General features: G+C 31.4%; 1 protein-coding gene across 2 annotated transcripts; it reads left to right on the top strand.

Moving 5' to 3' along the window:
* The first annotated feature begins 1679 nt into the window (after nt 1-1679).
* Nucleotides 1680-24251, top strand: hwt (SH2 domain-containing adapter heavyweight). 2 transcript variants are annotated; one of them, XM_015939022.3, is made up of 5 exons: nt 1680-2382; nt 16728-18977; nt 22062-22305; nt 22518-22637; nt 22806-24251. In XM_015939022.3, exons 1-5 carry the CDS (start codon nt 2307-2309, stop codon nt 22990-22992), a joined length of 2877 nt encoding a protein of 958 aa, XP_015794508.2. In that variant the 5' UTR covers nt 1680-2306; the 3' UTR covers nt 22993-24251. The 2 variants fall into 2 exon arrangements, with proteins under 2 accessions (XP_015794508.2, XP_015794509.2); XM_015939023.3 differs by lacking the exon at nt 1680-2382 and adding an exon at nt 14492-14716.
* Nucleotides 24252-25742: the final 1491 nt, after the last annotated feature.

Genomic DNA, 25742 nt, shown 5'->3' with positions numbered 1-25742 from the left:
GTGTAGGATGAACAGTTTGAAGCATTTTATTGTTGCCATTGAAGCTGATACTTTGATTAGACTGTTTACATTAATAAAATGTCATACCAATTGAGCTAATTATAATTAACCATCAAATCAAATTGCAGATCAACATCAGAATTGTTTATTCTTTCTTCTCACTGAAACGCACTTTTCACTGTTCACGTTGACATGAAACCGTTGCTCTTGTATCATGATGCGACCCAAGCCTCAGGTAATATGTGGGTGTTATCATCACCAGTATACTGATTATTGAGACAAGATAATCGTTTAATGGTGAAATAAAGATGAATCCCAGAATCCCACTCATTCAATGATATATTATTATATCTTTTATTATTTCGTTCATTATTATTATTTATACGAGTTACACTCACACAAAATAATCAGTTAAGAGTGATTATCAATCAAGTTGATGATTTGCGATTAAAATGCCATTTTTTATGCTGCTTTTGCCAGTGCTTTTTCATTGGCAACAAACAAAACAACTTATTAGGGAAACAATTTTCCATTACAATTAATGTTGCCCGAAAACAGTTTTACATTCAATTTGTCATTCAGTATTCATTGGTTTTGATTAATTGAACTTGATCAATCTATTTGAAGGCAAAAAGCAAAGTGTTTTCACTGATCTAAATGGGTAACAAGCAAATGAAAAACTGGTAACAAAAAGGTTAAACCAGTGAAGAAACCATTGATATTAAATGTTGGACTTTTAATAATCGATTGTTATCCAAATCCCAAATCAAATTATCTGTAAATCTAATGGCGATGGAAATGAGAGAAGATGCGATCTTTGATTGATTAAAGTTGACATTATTTAATTAGCAAAAGGGAATCGATTGGGAAAAGAAGAAAGTAAAGTGAAAAAATGAAACGGTTACAGATTCTGTAGATTTATTGAAATATTTCTGGTAAAGGTGATTTAGGAAGCACTAAGAGGATGAAATCCCACGATAAAATGTAAACTGGTAAAGACACAGGTGAAGGTGTGCCTGAGAAAGGGACAAGAAAAGGTCACCAACGCATTAAATAACCAGCTAATTGCAAGGTCATGTGAAAATTCCGATCATTTTTTTGTTTCTCTACTCAAATGAAGATTGACTTTTCCATTGATTTTCATTGAATCACTGGATATTGTCTTAACTTTGCATTTGGCGCTTTTGTCTGTTTTACCCAATTAAACTCAATTGACCACAAAAATTTGGTCAAAACAATCATTGATTATCGTTAAAGGTGATCAGGTTTGCAATAAAAAGGTTTAAAAAGCACGCAATTTTCTTCTTCTACCTAATAATGTAATACAATTTTTCAATTGCACCGTTTGCTTTGCTATTAGATGTTGATTGATACAAGATTAACTGCAAACTGATTCACTTGTTAAAGGTCACAAACAATCAAAGCCAATCCCTGATTGCGTGGTCATTTCCATTCAATTTTTTTCTGTAAACCTTTCATTAAAAATCATTATGTATTATATGATAAAGAGAAAGTTAATATCAATTATTACTATTATTATTGCCATTATCATTGCTTTTGCTTAAAGCTATCACTTTTCATTTCATTTCCCTTGACAATGTAACAACAATCAGACAAACTGCAAAAAGTCTAATCACTGCTATTAATTTGTTCAAATTGTAACTTTACTTTTGTGTGTCGCACTCGCGTTCAATTTTTAACTCAACAGCTATTCAAGTGTCGACTATATTTGTGAGTTTCACGTTTCATGATTACAACTCATAATTCACTATAATGACCATCATAATCATAGACGAAACCATTGACACAATTAAACATTTTCTGGTTTACTGTTAATCAAGTGTTTTCACATCTAAAGTCTAATTGCATTTCTTAATTTCAACTTCTAATCTTGTGAATCTTAATGGTAAACCAATAGTTGAAGCTCAACAAGTGAAAGCAAATAATCTTTGTTATTAATCTGGTTTCTGGTTTAACCCATTTCTGGTCAAGACTTACATTGAATCCCATTTTTGCTGTAAGATTTGATTGTTCATAATGCTTAAAGTGACTCTTGCTAATCACTTGCAAGTCAATTATGACCAATGAGAGATTGACCAGAATCGCTATTTTCACCGTATCATCTTAATCATCATTTTACTCTTCAAATTATCTTCATAATTATCAATTCGTTACTCAACTTGGAATGTTTTTTGTTTCAATGTTTCACTTATGATGATTATGCGAGTTGACAGAACACTAATTAATAGTGATTTCAGTGGATCATTAAGAAGCATCATAAACAATCTACTGACATCATTTTGTTGATGGTTTTATTCAAGTTCATGCAAGAGTTAATTCCAATGATGAAAGGTATTCATGCAGCAAATCAATTTCCTTTGGGTAAGTTGTTCACATATTTAGTTGATAGTAAAATAATGAAAATTAAAAGACGCAAAACGCAAAGAATCAAATTAACATTCAAATCTGTGTAACTGGTAACCTTAATTGTTTGTTTGCTTGATGCTGAAAGTTATCGGAGGGAAGAAGAAGAAAAGAAATTCTGGCGAAAATTTGTTTTCTCTTGAAAAAAGAGCTATTTATTGATAACTTGTTTCTTCTGTTTCATTTTCATGCTTTACCTGACTATTTAATTTTACCTTTTTGATAAGCAAAAGAAAAAGCTATTAATTCTGATCACAGTTCTCATCATTAGCTGTTGATCAAACGTAATCATAATTAATCATTTTAGTCTGAAAATTACGGGAAAATGTTAACAAATTGTCATTTCTAAATAAAGATGAAGAGTAAACAGAAAACGTTGAATCTGTTTATTACCTGAGAAGTTAATTATTACAATTTATTTCAATAGTTAACATGAAAGGTTGAAAATAAGGTCAAACGAGTTTATTCATTAAACGTTTACCGAAATTAAATATTTCCGTAAATGTTTGATTCTCTGTTAAATTGCTGATTTATATCTGAAATTCATTGAATAATCAATTTCAAGTGTGCTAATGGCTTTCAATTGGTTCAATTGTTTTAGGATAAAATCAATTAAACTTTTCGCAAAGTTTAATCAAAATTGATTCAAAGATAATTATCTTAAAAATGAAACGAAAACTGTTAATCACAATTGAATCAAGAATTTAATATTTTCATGAATTGATTAACCTTTAACAATCGGTTTACATATTTTAATGAACATCAATTGTCGATTGAATTCAAGTTTCTATGACAATTAGAATTGACTTTAAACTCGTAATTTATCTCATCAGGTTAATTGGGTCAACCTACAATTATCCTTCCCATTACCTTGATATTAAGTTAACAATTTTTCAGATTCAGTTGAAAGGTAAAGTTATCCAATCAATCAATGGAAATGATAACGAAACAAATTAGAATTGATTGTCAGCTAATTTTGTCTCTCAATTGTTTCCCTTTTTTGATTGATTGTTGAAGGTGTTTTAACCTTGCATTAAGCTGTTCCAAATTAAATATCAACTGATTAAGTGATTTACTATTGATAAACATTGAGGAAATGATGAAGCAAAGGAAACAATTAGTTTAATTGTTGACGATAATCTGAGTATTTAATTGCAATCGATTATTGTAAACTTAATAAACTTTCTATTTTGTAGACTTTCTGTTCATTCCTTGTTACACCTTTAAGCTATCCAATTGTTACCAACATTTGGTTAATCAAATTGTAAAGCTAATTATTAAAGTAGGAAGAGTGAAGATGAAAAGGGTTGAGAAGACAAAAAATGGTTCAACTTATCATCTCTTAACACTTGAAACCACCAAAAGATGTTAATCTTGTCTTTCAATTGATTGTTATTTTGAACACAAAAAATGCTTCCCTTCAGGCAAGTTAATCATTCAAGTTAATTGCAACGTTTTACTGTTAGTTTTTTGTCAACATCAAGCCTTTTATTCAATCATAATTAACTGAAACTAATCTTCACTAAATCATGAAACTTATTAGACTTGGTTAACAATTAGACTCTTAATGTTAACAATTTGAGATATTTTTAAGTTTCGTTCATTTTTGTTGACTTCAATTTTAGCCTCAAATCTCTAACCTTAGCGATTCTCATTGAAATTTATTTCTTGTCCTAAAATTGTAAGGTTAATTGTTAATCGCATCTAAGGGCAAATTAACGATGATATCAAGGTAATTATAATTGATTAGCACATTTGCTTGATTGTAAACCATCAAAATCTAAATGGATTAACTTGTTTGGTAAACTGTTTCATTTGAATCATTGATCAAGATTAGTTGTTTGAACAAAAAAAAACACTGAACAATTGAATCAATTTTGATGAATGAAAATGAACGTTTCAAGGTTAATCATACTACAATCAACCAAATTGTATTGACCTTTTTGGTTATTGTTTCTGGTCATTTCAATCATTCCTAATGTTTAACATTATTTTACCTTTAATTAGATTATTTCCTCATTTTAATCTCACATTGAAGGACAATTAAATAAACTGATTCCAATAACATGGAAATGGCTTTTCTACCTGAAAAAAAGAGACAAAAGCTTCTGAAATTTCATAGCAACTTGCCTTTCCATTTGCTCATAACATCGCCTTTATTTGATTACATTTTAACGTCCATCGATTGTAATTCAATTAAAGTTTAATCCAATTCCAACATTGTAATAGCCAAATTGTAGCCATAAATTGTTGACAATCAAATTACAGTTGCTCTTGTATTTAAATTGACTCTAGTTAATTCATTTATTTCAACATTCATTTTGAACCAAAAACAGTTTTACCTTTCAAACCGATAAACCTGAAAACCAGATTTTTTCAGCAAATCTTTAATTTAATTAAAACTCTTTCACTTTTACTTGTCAATCAAATTAACTGAACATTAATAGCAAATATGGAGAAACATAAAGATATAAATGATTTTAATTATAACTGTTACGAGCTGTCAACCCTTTGAGTTGAGCTTTTGATTTTCCTTGATTATCACAAGCAAATGACTTGAAGGTTTGCAACAAAATAAACTAATTTACATGTGAAACCAAGAAATTCATCTTCATCAAGGAATTAATTCAAAAAGGTTTGATAATTAATTTGAGTTGAAATTACAAAAGCTAATTAATTTAACTGAAAAGAACAGTTAATTCATTGATTGTGTTTTTTTGGCTTCTTTTTCATTTTATAATTTATTCCTTTACACAAAACCTGAATTAATCAGAATCCATTTTCGGATCAACTGTGAAAATTGTTATTAACTGTTGATTATTATGATGATACAAATGATGGTGTTAATGGTGATGGAAACAATGCAATTGAAACTATTCATTGAACAATGATCAAGGTGATGATCAAGTGAAGAAAAAGTAAAATGAATTCTTGAACAATTTCTCCTGATTTTCTTTCTTCTTCATCCCTCAATTTGTTCGCCTTTATTCTGAATAACAGTGAAATCATGTTCATCTTCTCATGTATTTACCATTATTTTGGGCTTAATTTTGTTTCTATTCATTTCTTTCAAATCTTTTTCCCATTTTTGTTTCGTTTCCCTGTTTCGCATCTTCCAATGGTCTTTTCATCTTCATCACTTTGAATCTATTTTGCTTTTCTTTGTCTTTTTTTCCTCTTCGAACATCGTTATTGGTAAAAGTAAAATGATCATCAAAATTTCAATCCAATTCCTGATTCTCATTTTGATCCTCTAATGTTTAGACTAATGGTAAAATTAACTTGAAAATGTTAACAATTTGAACGAATGAACGAGAAAAATTGAAATTTAAATGAAACAACAAAATCGAATGAAAGGTAAAAGTAATTCCATGTAAATTCACCTAACCATTCCTTTATCATTTCGGTGTTCAACTTGAAATAGATTCAATTACTGTTGACTATTTTTTTGCTGGTCATCATTATCTTTAAATATAAACTGTAATTGAAATGGAAGAGAGAAAAAAACAATTTAAACTGTTAACTTTCGATTGAAATCAATTGTTTGCCTGATCGATTTCAATTGATTTAGTTTACAATTGTGATTATCTGATGATTAATGGGATTTACAGTGAAATTGAGGTAAAGGCCCAAAGAAACAGTTGAAAAACAAAACGATTAGATTCATTATTAGATGATTGGAAAAGTCAAGAGTCTTTCAGGTAAAATAAACTATTGAAATGAAAAGTATAAAATTATTCGAGAAAACGGCATCAAAGTGTTCAGCAATTATTTCAAAAGAACCAAGTAATTTGGGGAAATCCATTTCATTTTGTTTATAATAAGGAATGTAATTTTCGCACAATTTTATCACAATAATTGACGTATTGTTGAGCAGCTTGATGACTCCTAATGATACTCTTACGTCGAGTTTAAGTAAATGGACATTAAAAGGAAATGTGTTATCCTTGCTTTTTGCATTCTTAAATGTCTTACATTCGGATATTAAAAGAGTAAACTTGCTATTCTGTTTCGATTTAGATTGATTTGATCTTCGAAGCCTCGAGTTTGCAGGTTGCAAGCAATGACTCGTCAATGATTATTTGAATGTTACTGAAAAATTAGATAAAATAAAAACTCGAAAATATCTAGACTGGAACAATGTGGCTTTGGTTTCCAGAACTGACAGTGTTTCAAGTCTCTTCAGTTGGTAAAGTAATGCTTCGTACTTGTGTTTCAATAGGAATCTGATTTTCCAAATAGAGTCGTTGCAAGTTCAAGTTCAAGTCTCTAATATGATTCTGTAGTTATCGTTTCATTTTCTTTGTATTATAAAGGTTTGGTGAATCAATTAAATCTCTGGAGTTTTCAGGATCTGTTAAAGTTCAATAGCTTTTTTGGTTTGGCATAAAATGAATAGTTTATGTCAATTACACGCAGTTTTGTGATTCTGTTCATTGTAAATACATTTAGGAATCGATCCTCGAATTGACATATTAATGTACTTTTAGCTGTCTAACAAAAGGCTTTTGAAGTCTTATAGCATCTGAAAGAAGATTCAACTCTTGGCTTTAAAAATCAATAATAAACATTTCAAGTTGGTTCCAATGCTTTTGAAAGGCAAAGATTTTGCTGTTAATTGTTCATTGGTTAAACAGAAGCAAAAACACAATGAAACTGTCCAAACTGTGTATTGTTGAATTATTCAGATGTGTTATTCATTCACATGAGCAAAATTTAACGTCCAATATCATCAGCTAATAGTGATTTGTTCATGTCAATCTGGTTAATTTCATTAAAGGTCATAGACATTCATTTATTGAAAAATGAATGTAACAAAAAAAAGTTCTGAGCAATTAATTTGTACTGATCATTTAAACTGTTAACTTTTGGGTTGAAAAAGCGAATCTAAAATCAATTGAGTTTAAGGTTGTCTATTGTGTCTATTGGGTGATTAATGTGCTTCTCAATGAACCCAAGACAGATGAAATGTTGACAAAAACAAATGAATTTGTGAACAAAATGATTCAATGTTTGTCTCAAGTCATTTGTTTGAGACAAACTTGAGGTCAAATGTTAAAAATTTGGGTATTTTGCTGGTTAATTTGAGATGAAGATGATGAGGATAAGGATGAAGAGAAGGCAAGAATAGAGGATGAAAATAATGGCAAAGAAGTAAATAATTAAAGGAATGAACGCAAGTTAGTCAACCTCTGTGTGCATTTGCATCAAGATGATGTACCAAAATAGCCCAACTTCCTGGCGAGTTGGGCTCAATTGGAATTGGTCATCATTATTTACATGAGCTAATGTAATTACTATGATAATCACTATTTTCATCTTCATCTTTACTCTCTTCACCATCATACTCGTCATCCTCAGCATCTTCATCTTTTGTCATCAACATAATCATGAACAAGGAAAAAACAAGAAAAGTTTCTTGTCTGGAAAACATTTTTTGCTTCAATTTTGTGATTCCTTTATTGTTGCCTTTCAGCCAATAGCGATACCGTCAATCACTTGAACTTTATTTTTGGTTAAATTGGTTTGACAAAAGTGAAACAATCAACATTTGTTTGTCACTCGCAAAGGGTCGTTTAAATTTACGTTTAATCAAAAAGCGAAAATCAAAGTGACTTTAATTTAGCTCAGATAAAAATAAGTCAAAATTGGATTCACTTGATTTACTTTGATTAAAAATGTTTTGCCACAGGAAATTGTAAATTCATCTAATAATAGGTGACAATTTAGGTGAATTGGGTTAAAAGTTGAACGGAAATCTCAATACTTTCAATCTTTCTGTCAATAATTATTTGTGAATCCACTTTCAAGTTTCATCAAATGTGTTTTAATAACTGAAAACAAAAGCTTTTTTTGTCATATTTTTCAATAATCACAACCATTTCTGGTTCCAATGAAGTTATCATATTGAACAAGTTCATCTCAATCTTTATTATCATGAAAAGCTTTTATTCTCTTTGCTAGACCACATCATGAAATTTATTAACATGACCATTGTTCATCTTTATTGTTCACCCACAACTCACCATTCAATGAGATTGATTCACAGAATCACTTATTGATTGAACTTGATGCCAATCTGGCCAATCTTGAGATTAATAAATTGATTACAATGTCACATTTCTTGTTTCATATCCCAAATGAATGACAAGTTATCTATTAAAAGCATGAATTTTACATCTTCATCCTGCATCCTTTCATCGTCTGTATCAATGCTTCATTTTCTGGCTTCAATTCAGTTACAGACTTGTCATTAGCAATTGTCTTCAACCAGACATCCTCTCTATACTTATCATCAAGATGAACCAGTAGTTTGGTTAATGAAATGCTCTAGCCGTTTTCAATGTGAAATGTTTATTAGCAACTCAAATCAACTGCTGCCATCAAAACGATCCACATTTTGATCAATACAGCTGCTTCAACTGCAATCAAATTATGCTGCAACCGATCAAGCAATCGGGTTTGTAAGCCTGGTTAGATGAAAGCAGCTAAAAGCACAAAAAAATTAAAATAAAATCAACTTTGATTCACCAAAATATCCAATAAGACCAATGAGTTGTTTCAGGTTTCACCAGTTTACAGTTTAACCCAATGATGCTCACTAAACTCTAACCTTTGAGTCAAAACTAAAACATTGTCTCAAGTATTGTCTCAACTTTAATCATAAAGTAACCTTTATAATCATGTTTCTGGTTGAATAATGCAAAATAACCTAATGATATCATCAACCGTTAAACTCTGACTAAACAAACTCTAAAAGTGTTAGAATATCCCAAAGACAACCCAAAGGTAAACCTAAAATGTAAGTCTTGTCTTTCCAATTTCTTGTTAGCAAAATGCTGCAAAATAACCAGAAAATGTTTTGAAACGTTAACTCTGACTGAAGTGAAATACAAAGACAACTCAAAGATCAATCTAAAACCCCAATTTTTCCGATTTCTTGTTACAATGAAAACCCGATGAAGTTGACCCAACTTGATTCGGATTAACTGGTAAAGTTAAATCAACCAGATAACTGTTATCTAAATGATCATGAAGTGTCTACCCAAAATTGAACCTGACTTGTTTTAAGTGTATTTAAAGGTAAAGTTGAGTTACAAGGTCAACTTTACATCACCATGTTTTTTCATTTGAATCTGTAACAATTTGTCATTTTTAATTTAACTCTTGACTTCCTTTACCTGTTTATCAATGCTTTTCATCGTCACTTTAACCGTTTAATTAAGTTGCAACTGATGAGTATTCAAAATGTTAGTTCAGCTCTGATTGTCATATCAAGTGAAACAAAAGACAACAACAATGAAAGGCCTCATTTTTGATCAACTAGACAATTGTAGTCTAAATAGTAGGCCGAAGATGGTTGCCTGATTGTCTTCAAATTGTCAAGTTGAACAACAGAATTAAACATTTGTATCGAATTACAATCAATTTGCAATTGAGCTCCATTAATGTCACCATATATCATGTAAACTCTTGGACTGGAATCAAAAGACAAAAGCCTGGAATCATAATGATGATAATTTTTGCTTTTTGATATTGGTTAAGGAAAGCAGAGAAAAGAGAGAGAAAAAAATCTCCAAACCAATTAACTGAACAGAATGAATGATTCCATGGATCACCGAGAAACCCTATTTTTGTGCCCAATATTGAAACAATCATTAGTGTTAATGTTATCATCATTGTTATTGACTATTAACATGTTCCACCTTTCAATATGAATCAATCGATGGCAAATTGTTTCAATATTTTCTGCTGTAAATATGATTGAACAAATAATGGAAATGAATTGATCTAAAGTCAATATCAAGTTAATCAAAGCAATAAAGTTACGATTTAAAAACAATTTAGTGAAACAAGAAAATGAAAGTTTAAACTGGAATCAACATTTATCAGAATGAAAAAGCAATGAAAGTGAAATTTTGAGACCTTTTCAAGTTTCATGAGTTTAACTTCAATCGAAACATTAAACTTTATTTGATCAACTAAATGACTTGGAAATTAATTCCCTGTGTTTCTGTGTGTTCCATCATTTCCCATGGATTCTGTGGACATTTATGTGAATTGATTTTGGTGCTGTTGAAAAAATCCTGTTGAAGGAAAAACGAAAAAGATTTCATTTGAAAGCAAACAAAAAGTGAATCCATTTTTTAATTACTGCCAACATCATCATCATTCTGATTAATATCATCATTTTTTGCCCACTTATTAATGTTAATTATGTGTAAATAACTGTGACAAAAGTGAGGAATAGAAGTGGAAGAAAGAAGGAAAAAGTTGATGATTAACTAAATGAGTGTTTAGTTGATGATAAAAATGAAAATAAAAGAGCGACTCATGCATTTGATTTGGTTTTATTGAAAGAAAAGGTTTACACAGCTTTTTGCAACATTTCTTCCCCTGGATTTCACCAGTTTCACCGAACAGAACTGTTCATTGATTAAGCAAATGGCATGATAATTAAACAAGTTAACAGTTTGCAAGATTCAACAGCCAAATATAGCCAACGTACACACAAATGATTAATGATATTCAATGAGTGACGAAGGAATCAGGGAAAGATGCAAGTAATGTTGATATCAAATGTTAATAGATTGTTCATCATAATGATGTTGATGGTAAAGATGATCATCTTTTTTCAGCATCGGTTGACAGTTTAACGCGTAAAGTGAAAGTAAACAAACTGAACACTTGCAACCATTTCCGATCTTTTTTCATTTTCTTCATCTAAAGTAGGCTTCGATTTTCATTGACTTTTTTTTCAGGTTAATACTTTGTTCTTAACAAGTTTCCTTCTTATATCATTTTCATCCTCATCTTGATGTTTGTTTTTTTTCTGATTTTGCCTTTATGACAACGATTCAACGTGTCACCGGAAGCCTGGTGAGATGATGTTCAACCAGGGTATTCAGGGGAAGCTTAAAAAAAGAAGAGAATCTCAGTTTTATATTGAAAAATAATGGTGATGATACAGATGATGGTGATAACTGTAGATGCATAATGGATGTCAAGTTGAGTTGGTGTTATTTAACCAAACAGTTAGGATGTAAAAGTGAATCACCATTTGAGCTTCCGTGCTCTATCAACACTGAACATCATGGTTTGCCTTTAAAAACATCAGCTTTCCTCTTTTAACTTCATCTTGTTTCATCTTCTTCCTCTCTCCTGTCAATGACTTTCTCTCTTTCACCATCAATCTTCTCTTTCTTTTTTCTCTCTCTCCTTTTCTGGTCCTCCATCAACAACAACAAAAAGGTTAACTTTAAATTTGTTGCTGTTTTGGTGAATTTTGTCGAGAGGTTCATCTTAAATAAATCGTTCATTTCAACTTTAAGATTGATGTGTGAGGTTGACTTTTGTTGATGATTTTTGAATCTGGTTAAGAGGAAGAAAAGTTCAGCTCAAAAAAAACATTCTCTGAACCTTTTTCCTTCTAGTGAATCTAGGAATTTATCAAGAAAAATGTTCAATTTTAAAGTTAACTAATATTTTTCATCATTCACTGTTTTACCCAAAAACACTTCAAAAGATTGAATTTGAAGCTCTTTGAATCTACTTTATTATAAAAATGAAGTGAAAATTTTAGGCCATTTTAACCCAAAATAGTTGAATGTGAAATGGTTAAATTAGTATTACAATTGAATTGGTAAAAGGTCAAGCGAGAAGAAGAAGCAAAAAATGAATGAAATGTTCAAGTTTAAGGATATTGAATGCATAAAAGAAGTGAATATTGAACAAGAATCAACTGAATATTGAAAAATTGTTTGATTGCAGGTTTTACTTTTTTCTTCATTGAATATCATTTGAACAGTAAACCTTGTTCGATGAAAGATAGTCTTGACCAACTGATTACCTGTTAAATGGCTACTTTTTTACCTTCTCAATTGTACAATGAAAAGGCTTTATTATCATCACCAATTGTCCCAAATCTGTAGATTCACTAATTTACGATTGATTGGTTGCACGACTCAATGAGCTGCTTCACTGATGACGATGACCCAACTAAGAGAGAGAGAAAGGTCAATGATAAGGTGACCAATGGCCAAGATTTTAAGCAACAACCAAATCTGTTTGTGAAACTCAGGCTAAGAAATGAAAAAAGTAAACTCAAAAAAAGCCGTTAGAATTTCATGGTTCATGGAGGTTGATAGAGAGAATGAGATGCAAAAACATGAAATGAATTGAAATGAAAAGAAATGAGAGAAAATAAAAATTACGGTAAAAGTGGACTTTTGCCTTTTCTATTAAAGGTAATCATAAGATTCAATTTCATTGACCAGGTATTTAGGTTAACGCTTAAAATGACTTATTACTTGGCTATTTTTCATGCAATTACTCAGGTTACTTGTGATTCACTGGATACTGAATACTGTCATTATAATCTTTATTATCATTGTTGTTATCATCAGTTTAGATACATTTTTTTTATGGTTAACAGTTGGAATAATAAAGAAGCGCTTAACTTGATGAACACTGAATCGTCAGTTCTTGGCTACTGTTTTAAGCTATTATTCATTTGATTGCAAGATAAACACAAGAATCATTTTTAATTATTAAAAGCTGAGCAAAGCTGCAGGGTCACTGAGCGCACGATTCAACAGCACCTCAACGCGTTAACCCATCAACATCAAGATCATCTTTTTTGCCCTTCTTTTTACCTTGCAACCTTTTAACACCTTCATCTTTTACTTCATCATCATCATTATCTTCTTTGCTCTTCTCTTCTTCAACAATTTAATCTTCTTAACTTGTTCTTTTGTTCCGATTTTGCTTGGCGTTTTTTTTGTTCATTTCATTGTCCTGTAGTTTCATGTTGTTGTCATAATTTTCACTCAACAATCATCACTTGATAAAGATGAAAAGCTAATCTCATCAACTTTTCATTAAATCTTTCATTTTCCTTTCCCTTTTTACCTTCATCCTTCACCATGATCAATGATCATCATCAAACATTGATAACTTGCTGTCCATCATTCCTCTGTTTACCTGTTATAATTAAATCTAATTCAGTGAACAACTTTTACTCCAACCAAGGTCTATCCAATTATCATTTATATCATCAAATTGTGTTTACCTTTCATTACCAGATTATTGTGGTTTCTCATGTAAAGCTTGAGCCAAGCAAAAAGCAGTCATGATCATCTGGTAAGATTAAGCGACAAGTTATCAAGCTTTATTGATGGATTTACACAAATGTAATACAAAGAAGCAAAAAAAAACAGTGTTAATCATTGTTGAAAGAAATGAAAATGTTAAAGAAACGACAAAAGTCACTTTACTCTGATTACCTCAACCCAATTGTTATTGTTTAATTGAAAACCCAAATATAAATAAGATTTCAATATCCAACAGTTGAACCTAAAAATGAGCTGAAAAGGTCTAAATGATTATTTGGTTACATTTTTCTGGTTAAGATGTTACCAGTAAAAATAAAAACATAAACAGTTATTGTGTTTGCTCATCTATTGTTACCCGATTTTTGTTTTGTTAATTGTTGCTCATGCTTTTCATTGATCACCCTAAATACCAGAAAAAAAAGGTTACTCCATGAAGATTCCCATCAACTTCATCTCCTTGCTGTCATCAAACATTACCAGATTTTTGATTCGCTGATTGTGTCGTCTCCGGTAACATCTTCACATCTTCAACTGATAAACCACAATCATTTTTGCCTTTTTTTTGTCTTCTTCTTTCTCTTTTTATCTTCTCATTTTCCTCTTTAATTTTCTCTCTCTCTCTAAAAGTGTCTCTCATGATAGCTCTCCCTCTCCCTCATTGATTGAGTCAGTTGATAGCAAAGAGTAAAGAAGAAGAGACTGCGATGAATAAAATACCGATTTGTTGCTGTATAATAGCACTGGTGGTGCTAGTAGTAAGAAACTCTTTCTTTTCTCTTTCCAAGTTAAATAATTATCAATTTTTTTAAATTGATTAAATTGGTCAATTTTGATTAAAAAAAGAATGAGAAAAGAAAGTGTTTCTTACTACTAGCACCACCAGTGCTATTATACAGCAACAAATTGTATTTGTATTTATCGCATACTCTTCTTCTTTACTCTTTGGTTGATAGTTACTTGGTATCATTCATTTGTTCACTTATGATTGTGTTTATTGTGTTTCTTATCCTTTGCTTCTAAGCATGATTCATATTCACATATCCTTTGATTGTGTTATTTTCCTGTAATTGCCATCATAGTTTAATAGTCATTTGGCTAAAACTAAAATCAACCTGAAAGTGTTAAACCTTGTGATTATTGATTACCATTTCCTTTTCAACTCTTCATGTCACAATTAAGTAAGTTTTTCAGTTTCTTAATATCTCAATATTTACTTTTATTATATAAAAATCAAACATTTTCAAGTTTACATTTCAAGTTTAAGTCTGAATATGTAATTACACTAAAAATGTATGTCAACTCATGAGATTATAATCAGGGTTCAAATTGCTTCTTTCAATTGTAAGTGTTTCTCAAGCAAAAAATGAACCTTTTGATTTATTGAATCATACTCTTATCAAATGTGTGTTCATATTTGCTCAAATTAATCTTATTTTTCGTTCTTTTTTCTTCTTCTTCTCTAATTAAATAACACATTAATTGCATGTGCTTGCAATTGAAACCTTACATTTGCCTTTTTTTTATGACTAACTATCCATAGTTTAACCATCAATTTGATCAATCAATGATGAAAATGGCAAAAGAAAATATTGAACAGAGAAAAAAAAGAGATAACTTTTTTAACAATTTGATGGCTTCAAAATTGATTGATGATTTATAACGAGAGAGGTTAAGAGAAAAAAGATTGAAGATTATTTTATCGAAAGAAGGAGAAAAATTCTTGACTCATCCTGAGGTTTGTAATAAGCATTACATAGAAGTAGAGAAATTTTAATCTAGAAGAATGAAGAGTCATGATATTGGTAGGTCAGGTCATCTTTAAAAGGTCATCCTTCTCGAAGCAAAGTACATTTAAATGTCTTAACAAAAGGCATTATTGATTGTAAACTTGTGATGTTCAAAGGTCCAGGTTAACCTTATTGTAAAGGTAAAAATAGTTGAAAGTAAAGACTGAAAGTAACATAAGACGAATAAGATGAAAGATGTTTTTTTTCAAAAAAAGTCTGCTCGTGTCCAAAGATATGGATGAAGAAAAAAGGACATGTGGAAGAGGAAAAGCGATGAAAAAATAGCTTTTAAGAAAGGTAATAAGAAATGCATAGAGAGAGAGCAATACGACAGAAGAAAAGGTAAATACCTAAAGGTTCTTTTACCTTGAAGAAAAAGTCTGTTGAACAATTATCATGATAAACACAAAACCATCTGTCGTCTTCTGGCGTACGACTTACAATCAGTGCGTAGTAACTAGACCCATGCGCCCCTTGACCTCACAATTTTCCTTATCCATTGAATGACCTTCTTTCTTTACCTTTTCTTTCTTTCCTTCCTTCGTCTTTATTCATCTTCTTTGTCATCTCTCTCTCTTTCGGCCCTTCCCTTTACTCTCTTCTTCACCAGGAATTCCTTCAAATTGATGGGTTAAGGGGAGAGTTAAACGCGTGCTGCCTTTGATTATACAAAACGCGTTAAGCACGTTCACTGTGCAGATGTCCATGTTAACGATGCTTCTGTTAACGGAGCTCTTTAAATTCATTTACAGGGAAAAAAGTTTACATCTTCAAGACCAGTTTAGAGTGAGAGTCTCTCTCTCTTCTCATCCAAGTGACCCTCTTTTAGACTCTTTTCAATCTTTTAATGCACAGTTTTCGTTGAGACTGTAAACTGTTAACTTAGCTTTTTTTGCTTGTTTACAGTTTTCATGTTAACCTTCATTTGATATTTTTTGAGCTTCTTTCATCATAACTTTTTTGTCTTCATTTGTTTTACATCATTTTTTGCTCTTCGTCTCATTTTATCATTTTATATTTTCTCTCATTTCTAACTGTTGTTATTGTATAAAAACTATTGAATTGTGCCTTTTTTGTCAACAAAAATCAAATTGTTGGCTTAATTTACTTGTGACTTTAAAATTGTTAACCCGAATTTGGACTTTTTGATTTCTACTTTTTTCGCTTTAATGTTATTCTGATTATTATGTTTGCTGTTTACGGTTTATAGTTTGAAATTGAATCATGAGTATCTTGTTGAATTCATCGACCATGAGATCTTTGGTCAACTCTATTATGATGGGTGGTTCATCACACAATTATAGTTGCCATCATAATGATCATGATGACCATCCTTACCTTAAACATAACCATTCAAAGCAAAACTCATTCTCATCTGCTGAAATTATGTCTACTATTACAGAATCTTCCAATTCTTCCATTGACTCGGGTACTTTTGATGTTTTTGACGATCCTGATGATCATTTCTACGATGAACCTTTACTTTCCTCTTGTGATTACACTCTTGATGATAATAAATATCGGAAAACATCATCTTCATCATCCTCTTCCTCTGATGTCATCACAATATCAACAGTCAACTCTTCATCCGCTATTGACTCACTTTTAATTGGAACCAACTATAAGCCACTTAAAAATCTTGAAAACTCTCAACACAAACAATCATCAACCTCATCACCTAACCAGGTAATAAACAAACCTAAACTTCGACCACCAAAACCTCCGAGACATATCAACCCCTTGACTGGTAAAAAATTGATTAATCCCAATCAAGAAAGTTCATCCAAACTACCTCTAACTTTACCTCCAAAAGGAGTCCGATCTTTATCAACATCCTCATCCTCGTCAGGAGTAAGTTCAGGATCACCTTCGCCCTCACCATTGACACCAACTTGTCCACCCTCACCACCACCACCTCTACCTCCTCCGTGTATCTCAAGGAAACCTGATCGACCTCCACCACCGGTGCCTGGTCATCCACCGAAGCCACTTAGAAAGAAAAGTGAAATTGTTCCAATTAAAGGTAAAGAGCAGCCTGATGGTTCACTGAGTGTTAACCAAGTGACAATTAGCCAAGAACCAGTCAGCCAAGCAAGTGACAGTAAAGGATCAAAGAACCAAGAGATTGACGTAAAACCCTCAACAGCACCAATGGCTGTCTTGAATCGATCTCGTTCAAGTCAAGGATCTTTTTATGAAACTGCTTTCGATAGTAAAGCTTTAATCCACGATAATTTACATCGTGATCAAATGAACCATCTTAGTCATAATCATTCAATCAGCCATCGTCAACCTTTAAACCTATCAACATATCATTCTCAACATCATCATCATCGATCCACTGAGGGTAACTCTTCAGTCTCATCATTTATTCCCGATTTCATAAACTCTTCCCGATCATCTACTGCTTCATCAACAGGATCATCATCTTCAACCGGCCATGAGTCCAGTTCAAGTACACCTAAACATCTTGATCAACTGGCAAAATCATTGATGCCTCGACGACAAGGAGTCAAGTCAACCATTCACATACCTCGAAGTAAATCTAGTGATGTCACCCTTAACCTATCAACTGTCCCTTGTAACTCATCGTCTTCCTCTTCATCTTCACCGGTTAATCAAGTTGATCAACCATCTAACAGTAAACCTACAACTTCACCAACCTCAGCCAATCAACAACAACAGTCTAATGAGGCGTCAGCTAAACGCAATCAACGAGCTAAATTGAGCTCTTTATCAACCTTTTCAAGTTTACTTAAATCGGCCACAAGCGATGCATTGTCTTCCCTTGACTGTGAAGCCGGTCGAGTTTTAACCCGGACAAGATCAAATCTTGACTCATTACGTTTATCAATTCATGAGAGAAACGGTCGAATTAACAATTTAACTAAAGAAGATATCGCAAGCTGTGAATCGCTCGAATCAAATCGCAATCAGGCATCAACCAGCGCCAACAGAAACAGTGTTTGTAAAGTTGTTTCCTCAAATAGCTTGTCATCAACAACAGCAACCACAACAACATCTAATAATAACAGTCTTAATAATATAATGACGGTAAACAATAAAAACAGTAACAACTCTTCCATGCTCAACATGAACAACAATGCCAACAGTAAAGTAACTGTTAGCGATAAAATACCTGTTAACCGATCATTTCGTCGGTTGAATCTTAAACTAGACGAGACTCGATCATCAATCAACCTATCAAGTCCCAAACTGCAGAGTCCGTTAACTGATACCAGACCTTTGGATGATTACGATACTCCCTGGGACTCTAATCAACGATTAAACAAAGTATTTAATAAATTGATTAACACACCGACAAGTGAAAAATTTACAACTGATTGCTTTCCAAGTGTCAATTCAGCCAAGCTGGCAACACCTTCAACTGAATCCAATCCAATATCCAATGATTCTCCTTGTAATGGAGATTTAAAGGAGAGAAAAAATTCTGCTGATTATGGTCAACGGATCGACAAGAGTGATGACCAGTCAAGCCAACAGAAGAGTTCCAATGGATCAACTCATTCAAGTAACTCTTCCTGTTCAGATAATGAAACCAATTATGTTAAAAGTTGTTCATTAACATCTCCAAATGAACCAGTTAAAGACGTTAAACCAGAAAGACCTAGAAAATTATCTTTACCATTAAGTAAGTTGACCATAAATTTAATCAACTTTCAACCCAAATTTTACCTTGAATAGCAAGTCAACTGTCAAAGAACCCAATTGTGACTGTTTAACCCAGAAAATTTATATCAATTAATGATGCTCATCGGCAGCCATATTTTACAATTAGCTTGATTCTCTTGAGAAAAGGTTGACAATTTTAATGCAACTTAAATAGTTTGATAGCAATAACTGGAGAATCACAGAAATCAGAAATGATTTGGAATCAATCTCTTGAGTAAAATTGTAATCTGATGAGTTAGAGTTTACTTTTACTCTTCATTTTCATGATTATGTCAAATATCTTTGAGCTTTTAGTTTTAACTTGCTCCAGCAATCAATGATTTTTACCTTTATTTTAATGATGAAAGTTTATTTGATCACAGTTAACAGCAATTGAAGTAAAACATTTATTTACATTACAGAGTCGCAATTCGAGCTCTGAAAGGTTGCCCATGAGGATTGGGTTAAGAGTCTATAACAATGAAATTAGATTGTTAACTGTAAATGTGATTAAGATGATTGAAAAGGTTAAATGAAAGGTCTAAAGAAATGATTAAGATTCCATTTTTAGAGCAATTAACTTGCAATTTCGTAGTTGTATCAAGAATCTTTGCAATGATTGTTAAGCTTATTCATTAGAATTGCAAAAACTCAAATCAGTGCAAAGAATGTTTCAAAATGTTTAAATTTTTCAAAAAATAGTCAAACATGAAGAGAAACTTGAAAGAGAAAATTGATTTTGCAGCTTTTCTGAATTCCTGGATGAACTTTTAGAAATGTCATTTTCTATTTACAATGTAAAACTGATTGAAATTATGATTATTATCTTGAATTTTGTGCTTTATGATACTTTAATCAACTTTTAATCTGATTGAATGGTGCAAAGAAAATGCCGTTTCTGGAAATGTTGGTTTGACAGAAGAAAAGCGGATTTTATGTCATTACGATTAGTTGAGTGATCAGTGATCACCATGATTATCATGATAATTTGTAAATATTTTTTTCTCTCTCAAATAAAAATAACTATTGATATAAGAAGAGATGAAAAAGGAAACAAAAAATGTTTCCATTTTTTTCTCTTCTTTTAAACCCAGAAAAAAATTGAGCTGAAAAACTTGTAAATCAGCTTAACACAATAATGGTTGCAATTTCAAGTTGATCTGTTAATCAGGATAAGATGTGTTGACCTCAGACATTGACATATTTGAACAACATATTCATTTGTATAATACAGTTTTTTTTTGCAAAAGCTTTGATAAAGAAAAAAAAAGGAAACCCAAAAACTGAGGAACCAAGATTAAGGTTATCGTCAATTTTGGCAAATGCAGCAAATGTAATACAATCAATGTAGTTTTTGTTCATTATCATGATCAGGACAATCATCAAATTACTTGATATTTGCATAAATTACTTGGTGAGCCTTACAAGTTACTTGCAAAACTGTAATGGTAATAATAGACTTGTTTTGAAGGGTCAACTTGTCCATCGTTTAAAGGTTAATTATCAGTGTAAGGGAACCAGAAAAATAAGGTGGGCTATTTAATTCACTGATAGGCTTGTTAATTTGATTTGGTTTTTATATTAAACCCAGATATGATTAAATTTGATTTGATGTGCCATTGGTTAGTCTACCTTTTGTTATACAACCTTTTGACGGATTGGTGTCTCAGGGAAATGACCTTTTCCTATGTATTAAACTTGGAACCTGGGATCACTTGAAGAGGCTTCTTCTTTGTCTGGGCCCGGGTCCGCCCTCAGGGTAAAGTGGTGGTGGGCCTATTCAAGGTTTCCCTCTTTTGCTTCTCACTCTTGATCATGATCATCATAGACACACTTAACAACACTCTTTCATCCAGGGTTAGGACATGTAACACACTATTACATGTTATAACTATAGTTTGTGTATCGCGGGCGTGAGGCCTTGTTGGTAGCTTATTAAAATCTAGGCTATAACCGGATTGATCTTTTCCCCTGAAAAACATTGATTTGTCTGATGATGAACAGGCTAAAGGTGATGATGATGTTCTTGTTCATCTTTTTTTTCTTTCTTTCTTTTTCTCTCTTTCTTTCTCTTCTTTATCAACTCTGCCTCTTCCAGGATCATCAGATTAACCCTGGAGAAAATCATGTTACTTTAATCAGTCAGGAAAGAAAAGTGTTGACCATTATAATGTTTAGTTTTTGTCTGTGCATTCATTTGGCTTTTTTCAGTTTAACCTGAAGTTTATCTTTTGTTATTGAGAAGCTTTTACTTCAGGTAAAAGTTATTACGCCAAATGCAATTCTTTTCAGGTTTCCTTCCTTTTTACTTAACTAATTTGCTTAATACACCGAGCTTCTTATATGCATTGGTTCTTGTTAACTTTCCTTTTAATGTTTCCATTTCAATGTTTGTTTTTTCATCAGATAGTTCAATTATGCATAAGAAGGAAGCAAATTAATTGTTTCATAATTGTGCTTGTAACTAAGGCTGAAATTTGCTTTTAATAATTACATTGCAGTTGAAAGGGTTTAGATCATTACAAATCAATTTTTCCTGGAAACTTTCTTTCTCTGATTTACTATCCAAAATGAATGAACTGAATGCATTATCTTTCAATTCAGAAGGCGAAGAAATTGAATTTTTGGAAAAATTAATAACACTAAATGTCACTCTTGCAATTGTTAAAGCAATTTTAATGATTGCCATCTAGTGATTTTTTGCAGTTAACAGTTAACCAATTACTAATTGTTTGCTGTTAGACTTTGTTTCAAAAAATCAATTATCAATAGATGGCGACTGAGAAACAAATGCTTTTATAACAGAAATGGTGAATAATATTTCAAGTTTAGATTTTGATCAACACTTTTGCATTGTTGATTTGCAAAGTTGAAACTTAAAATTTATTGCAAATTTTTGCAAAAATGTCTTTTTCTCTGGGTTATGTTTATGAGCAAACTGTATTGATTGATTTTTATTTTGATTCACAATGGAAAGATCAGTTTGTATCTTGCTCCAAACAGTTGGCAAAAGCTTTAGACTGGATAAAAAATTGATGCTAATGTTATTTTTTTTAATTGACAGATTTAAAGACTGGAAACTGCAACAGCAGTGCCAATGAGACCAACTCTTGTCAATCATCAACTCCTCGAGTCAACCTTAATCTAGATTTGTGCAATTCATCAATTGACTCACCTTCTCCATCCGCAACCTCAGCCCTAAAATTTGGCCTCGGACCCAGAAAAAAGCCTTTACTCACCTTTACAGGACAACCTTTACCTGTAGTTTCCGAAGACATTGATACTTCCTTGATTCTGGAGAAACAAGGGTAAGTTTACTTGAAAAGTAAATCAACTCAGTTTACTGTTTAAGTTACATGATAATCATGAAGGCAGATGAAAACATCGCCTTAAATGAATACAAATGAAAGACCAGAAAAGCCAGTGTTAAGAAGAAACAAGATAAACTTAAACAATAAACAGAAGAAGAAAAATGCTGATCTTGCAACTAATTGTCATTCTTTTGTCTCTTAATTAATAGCTGGTATCATGGATCAATCACTCGACTTGATGCTGAAAATTTGCTTCGAAATATGAAGGAAGGCAGTTATTTGATTCGAAACTGTGAAAGTACCAAACAAGATTACTCTTTATCACTCAAGTAAGTCGCCCTGTTTCCTCATTTCCTTGAATAACTTAGGGTGAAGAAGAGAAGAATTCTGTTAATAAGAGAAAGAAAAATAAATTTCCAGAGTTTCTTCAATTCTCATCATGAACCTATTCCAATAATAGAGTCTAACTAATTGGCTATCCATCTTTATCTCAACAGAAGTATCAAGGGATTTATGCATATGAAAATTGTTAAACAATCTGATGGTAAATTTGTTCTTGGCGTATTCAGCAAACCATTCTCAAGTATTCCAGAAATGGTGAAACACTATTCCATCAATAAACTTCCCATTCGAGGAGCTGAACACATGTCCCTGTTATATCCAGTTATTGATCAATTGCTGTGAAAAATAATACTCTGGATTTGTTTACATTTTTCACGGCGAAAAAGAGGAAAACAATAATTCTCAGAGTTTCCATCAAGGAATGGCAATGGAAGACAAATGTCTTCTTTTCCATGTTCATCTCACACTTTTTTTACATTTATATGGAAGCTGAAGGAAACAATATTAATGAAGAAACATCATAAAGTTAATCAACTCTGCCATTTTACTTTTTACATTTCTTCAAAAAAAATGTATAAAATTGTACAGAAAAGGGCAAAATTGATTGATAACTGACTTTGTTTAAACCCTTTTCCTTAATCCACTTTTTGTAGTTAGTCAATTGCCAATCTCTATGCCAATTGATTTTAATCATTTGTAAAGATGCTGAGATCAAGAAGACGCTCTTAGCCAAAGCTCATCTCTTTCGATCTCAAGTCTCCCATTTCTTTCTATCTATCTTTATCTTCATCAAAGTCTCATTTTTCATCGGCTCATAAAGCTATCAAACCAAAGAAATTTAAATCTACGGAAAGAAATCATCAAAAATTTCTTTTCTTTTCTCATCACAACTGATCATAAAATCGGAACTTATCTTCTCTGGTTATGCCAGAAAAAAACTAAACTGTTATCAACAATGCAAACCATTGGATCATCAATTCAACAGTTCAAAAAGAATGGTCGATTCGTCTTCAAAAGCCCTGGAATCGCAAAGTGTTCATTGGAATTACATCCAAAAAGTCGACTTTCCTTTTGATCTTAATATTCAAGAAACGAGAATGATTTGGTTTCCTTCAAAATGATCTACAATGTTAATTGTACATTTCGATATTTAATTGCACTTCACTGTTCATTAATTTGGCCAATTTTTCTTTAATCAGCTAATTGTTCTTGTTGTTTGTTTTTCTTTTAATCTTTAAATTCTTGTTCCTATTTTCAACTGATCCATAAATTTATGTTCATTTTTTATCCTTTCCTTGCTTTCCCTTTGTAATAGCTTGATTTAAGATGTCTACTTCATGTAAAACTGAAACTATTCAACAATTTTCTTCTATTTCATGTAAAACAATTTTGCAATCTCTTCAAATTAATGTAAATTGTTTGACTATTCATTTAATTGTAAAGTAGTTTATGTGCCTTAAACAACAAATAATATGTTTAACTCTTACTTTAAACTTGACCATTCAAATGACCTATCAATACTATATCTTAAGTGTACAGCAGTGAATCAAATCATTTCATGACCTCAACCTTCAATAAATTACCAGTCATGTTTAAAATAATGAACCTTTTCCACTTATTTCAATCAACAATCAAATTGACATTAGACAAAAGGCCAAAAAACTACAAAAATGAAAAAAAATGTAGCATGAGCTTCGATAATTTGGCTGAAAATCACTTTCTTTTTCTCAGACTTTCATTTTATAAAATATAATGAATGGTGAATCTTGATTGGCAAAATTAACTTCAAAAGTTTATTCAAAAATTGTCGTTCTACTGATTTAGATATTCATAAAAAGCACGATTTTCAATTCAAGCCTTTCATTACGATTAAATCCAGACAAACATATAATTATGAGTTTGACTATTTAATTGGACAAGAATTCAATTGTTTGATTGCAAAAACTTGATCCAATTTGAAAGGTTAGATGTTTTTATTGAATAAGTCTCAAATGGATAGACTGTCATTTCGATCCCTTCAAAATGTCAACTGTTTAAAAATCAACAACGTAAAGTTCAGCGAAATTAGCCATAAGCTGATTGAATTAAATCCTTAATGAACTGACTATAATCAAATTGAATGCTAAAAATAATTGTCATAAATCTCTTTAAGTTGAGAAGTGAAAAAGATTAAAATTATTTCAGCAATAACCAGGAAAAAGTGAGAGAAACACTTGCAATGAATCGAAGGGGGAATTTTGTCTAATCTGAAAAGATTTTCTAGCTCAGGTAAATGCAGAAATATCTTTTTTTGTTGCCATCGACTTGGAATATGAATGGAACTCACCTGGATAATCCTTTTCGTCCATTTACTCGAAATGAATCCTTAAGAGGATAAATCGTTAATCCATTGCTTTACTTTGACTCTCCACTTTCAAAACTGTCCAAAATATTGGTTTCAAACAACTACTTTGACTGAGATTTTTGGTTTATTGGTCATGAAAAACTTCATTGAGAAACTGCAAGTCAGTCCAGATTCAAGTTCACAATCAAACCTTAAAAACCAGAAATGAGTTTACAAAATACGTTTTGAATAATTCATAGTTATGAACAGTTTATTGTGTTTACGAAATTTTGATTGAATCTTCATCAGAAATATTAAAAGATGGTCATCGACAAGGCTGATGAAAAAAATGGTTGACCAAAAACATTGATCATCTTTTGTACTTCAATTTTCAATGTAAAACAAAATGAATGTTTCTTGGCAAAACCTTTACATTTGGTTTAATGAACACTAGCTAATCAACTGCGAAACTTGTTAGCTTTAGATAATTTTATTGATCTATTTAATTGTGATCGTTTATTTTAATAAGTTACAATAGCGAGTCAATTCAATAAGATAAATTGCTATTTAAAAGCAGAACGATAAACTGAAATAATAACACGTATAACATGTATAAAAATTGAAACTTGCTCATTAGATCAGCTCTGATTATTGGAAATCAGTCAGTAAATTCATTGACACGTTTCTGAGCTGGAAGTTGTCTTCGTAAACTTGAAAATGCTGTATATAAGACAAAATAGTTTAGATGTAATATTAAATTCGGAACTGA

The sequence above is a fragment of the Tetranychus urticae genome, chromosome 3 (genome assembly GCF_039701765.1).
Source record: "Tetranychus urticae isolate SD_2017Ah chromosome 3, NJAU_TeUrti_SD_1.0, whole genome shotgun sequence".
Taxonomy (NCBI): domain Eukaryota; kingdom Metazoa; phylum Arthropoda; class Arachnida; order Trombidiformes; family Tetranychidae; genus Tetranychus; species Tetranychus urticae.
Note: the sequence above shows the minus strand (reverse complement) of the source record. Positions and strands in the feature narration are given on the sequence as shown.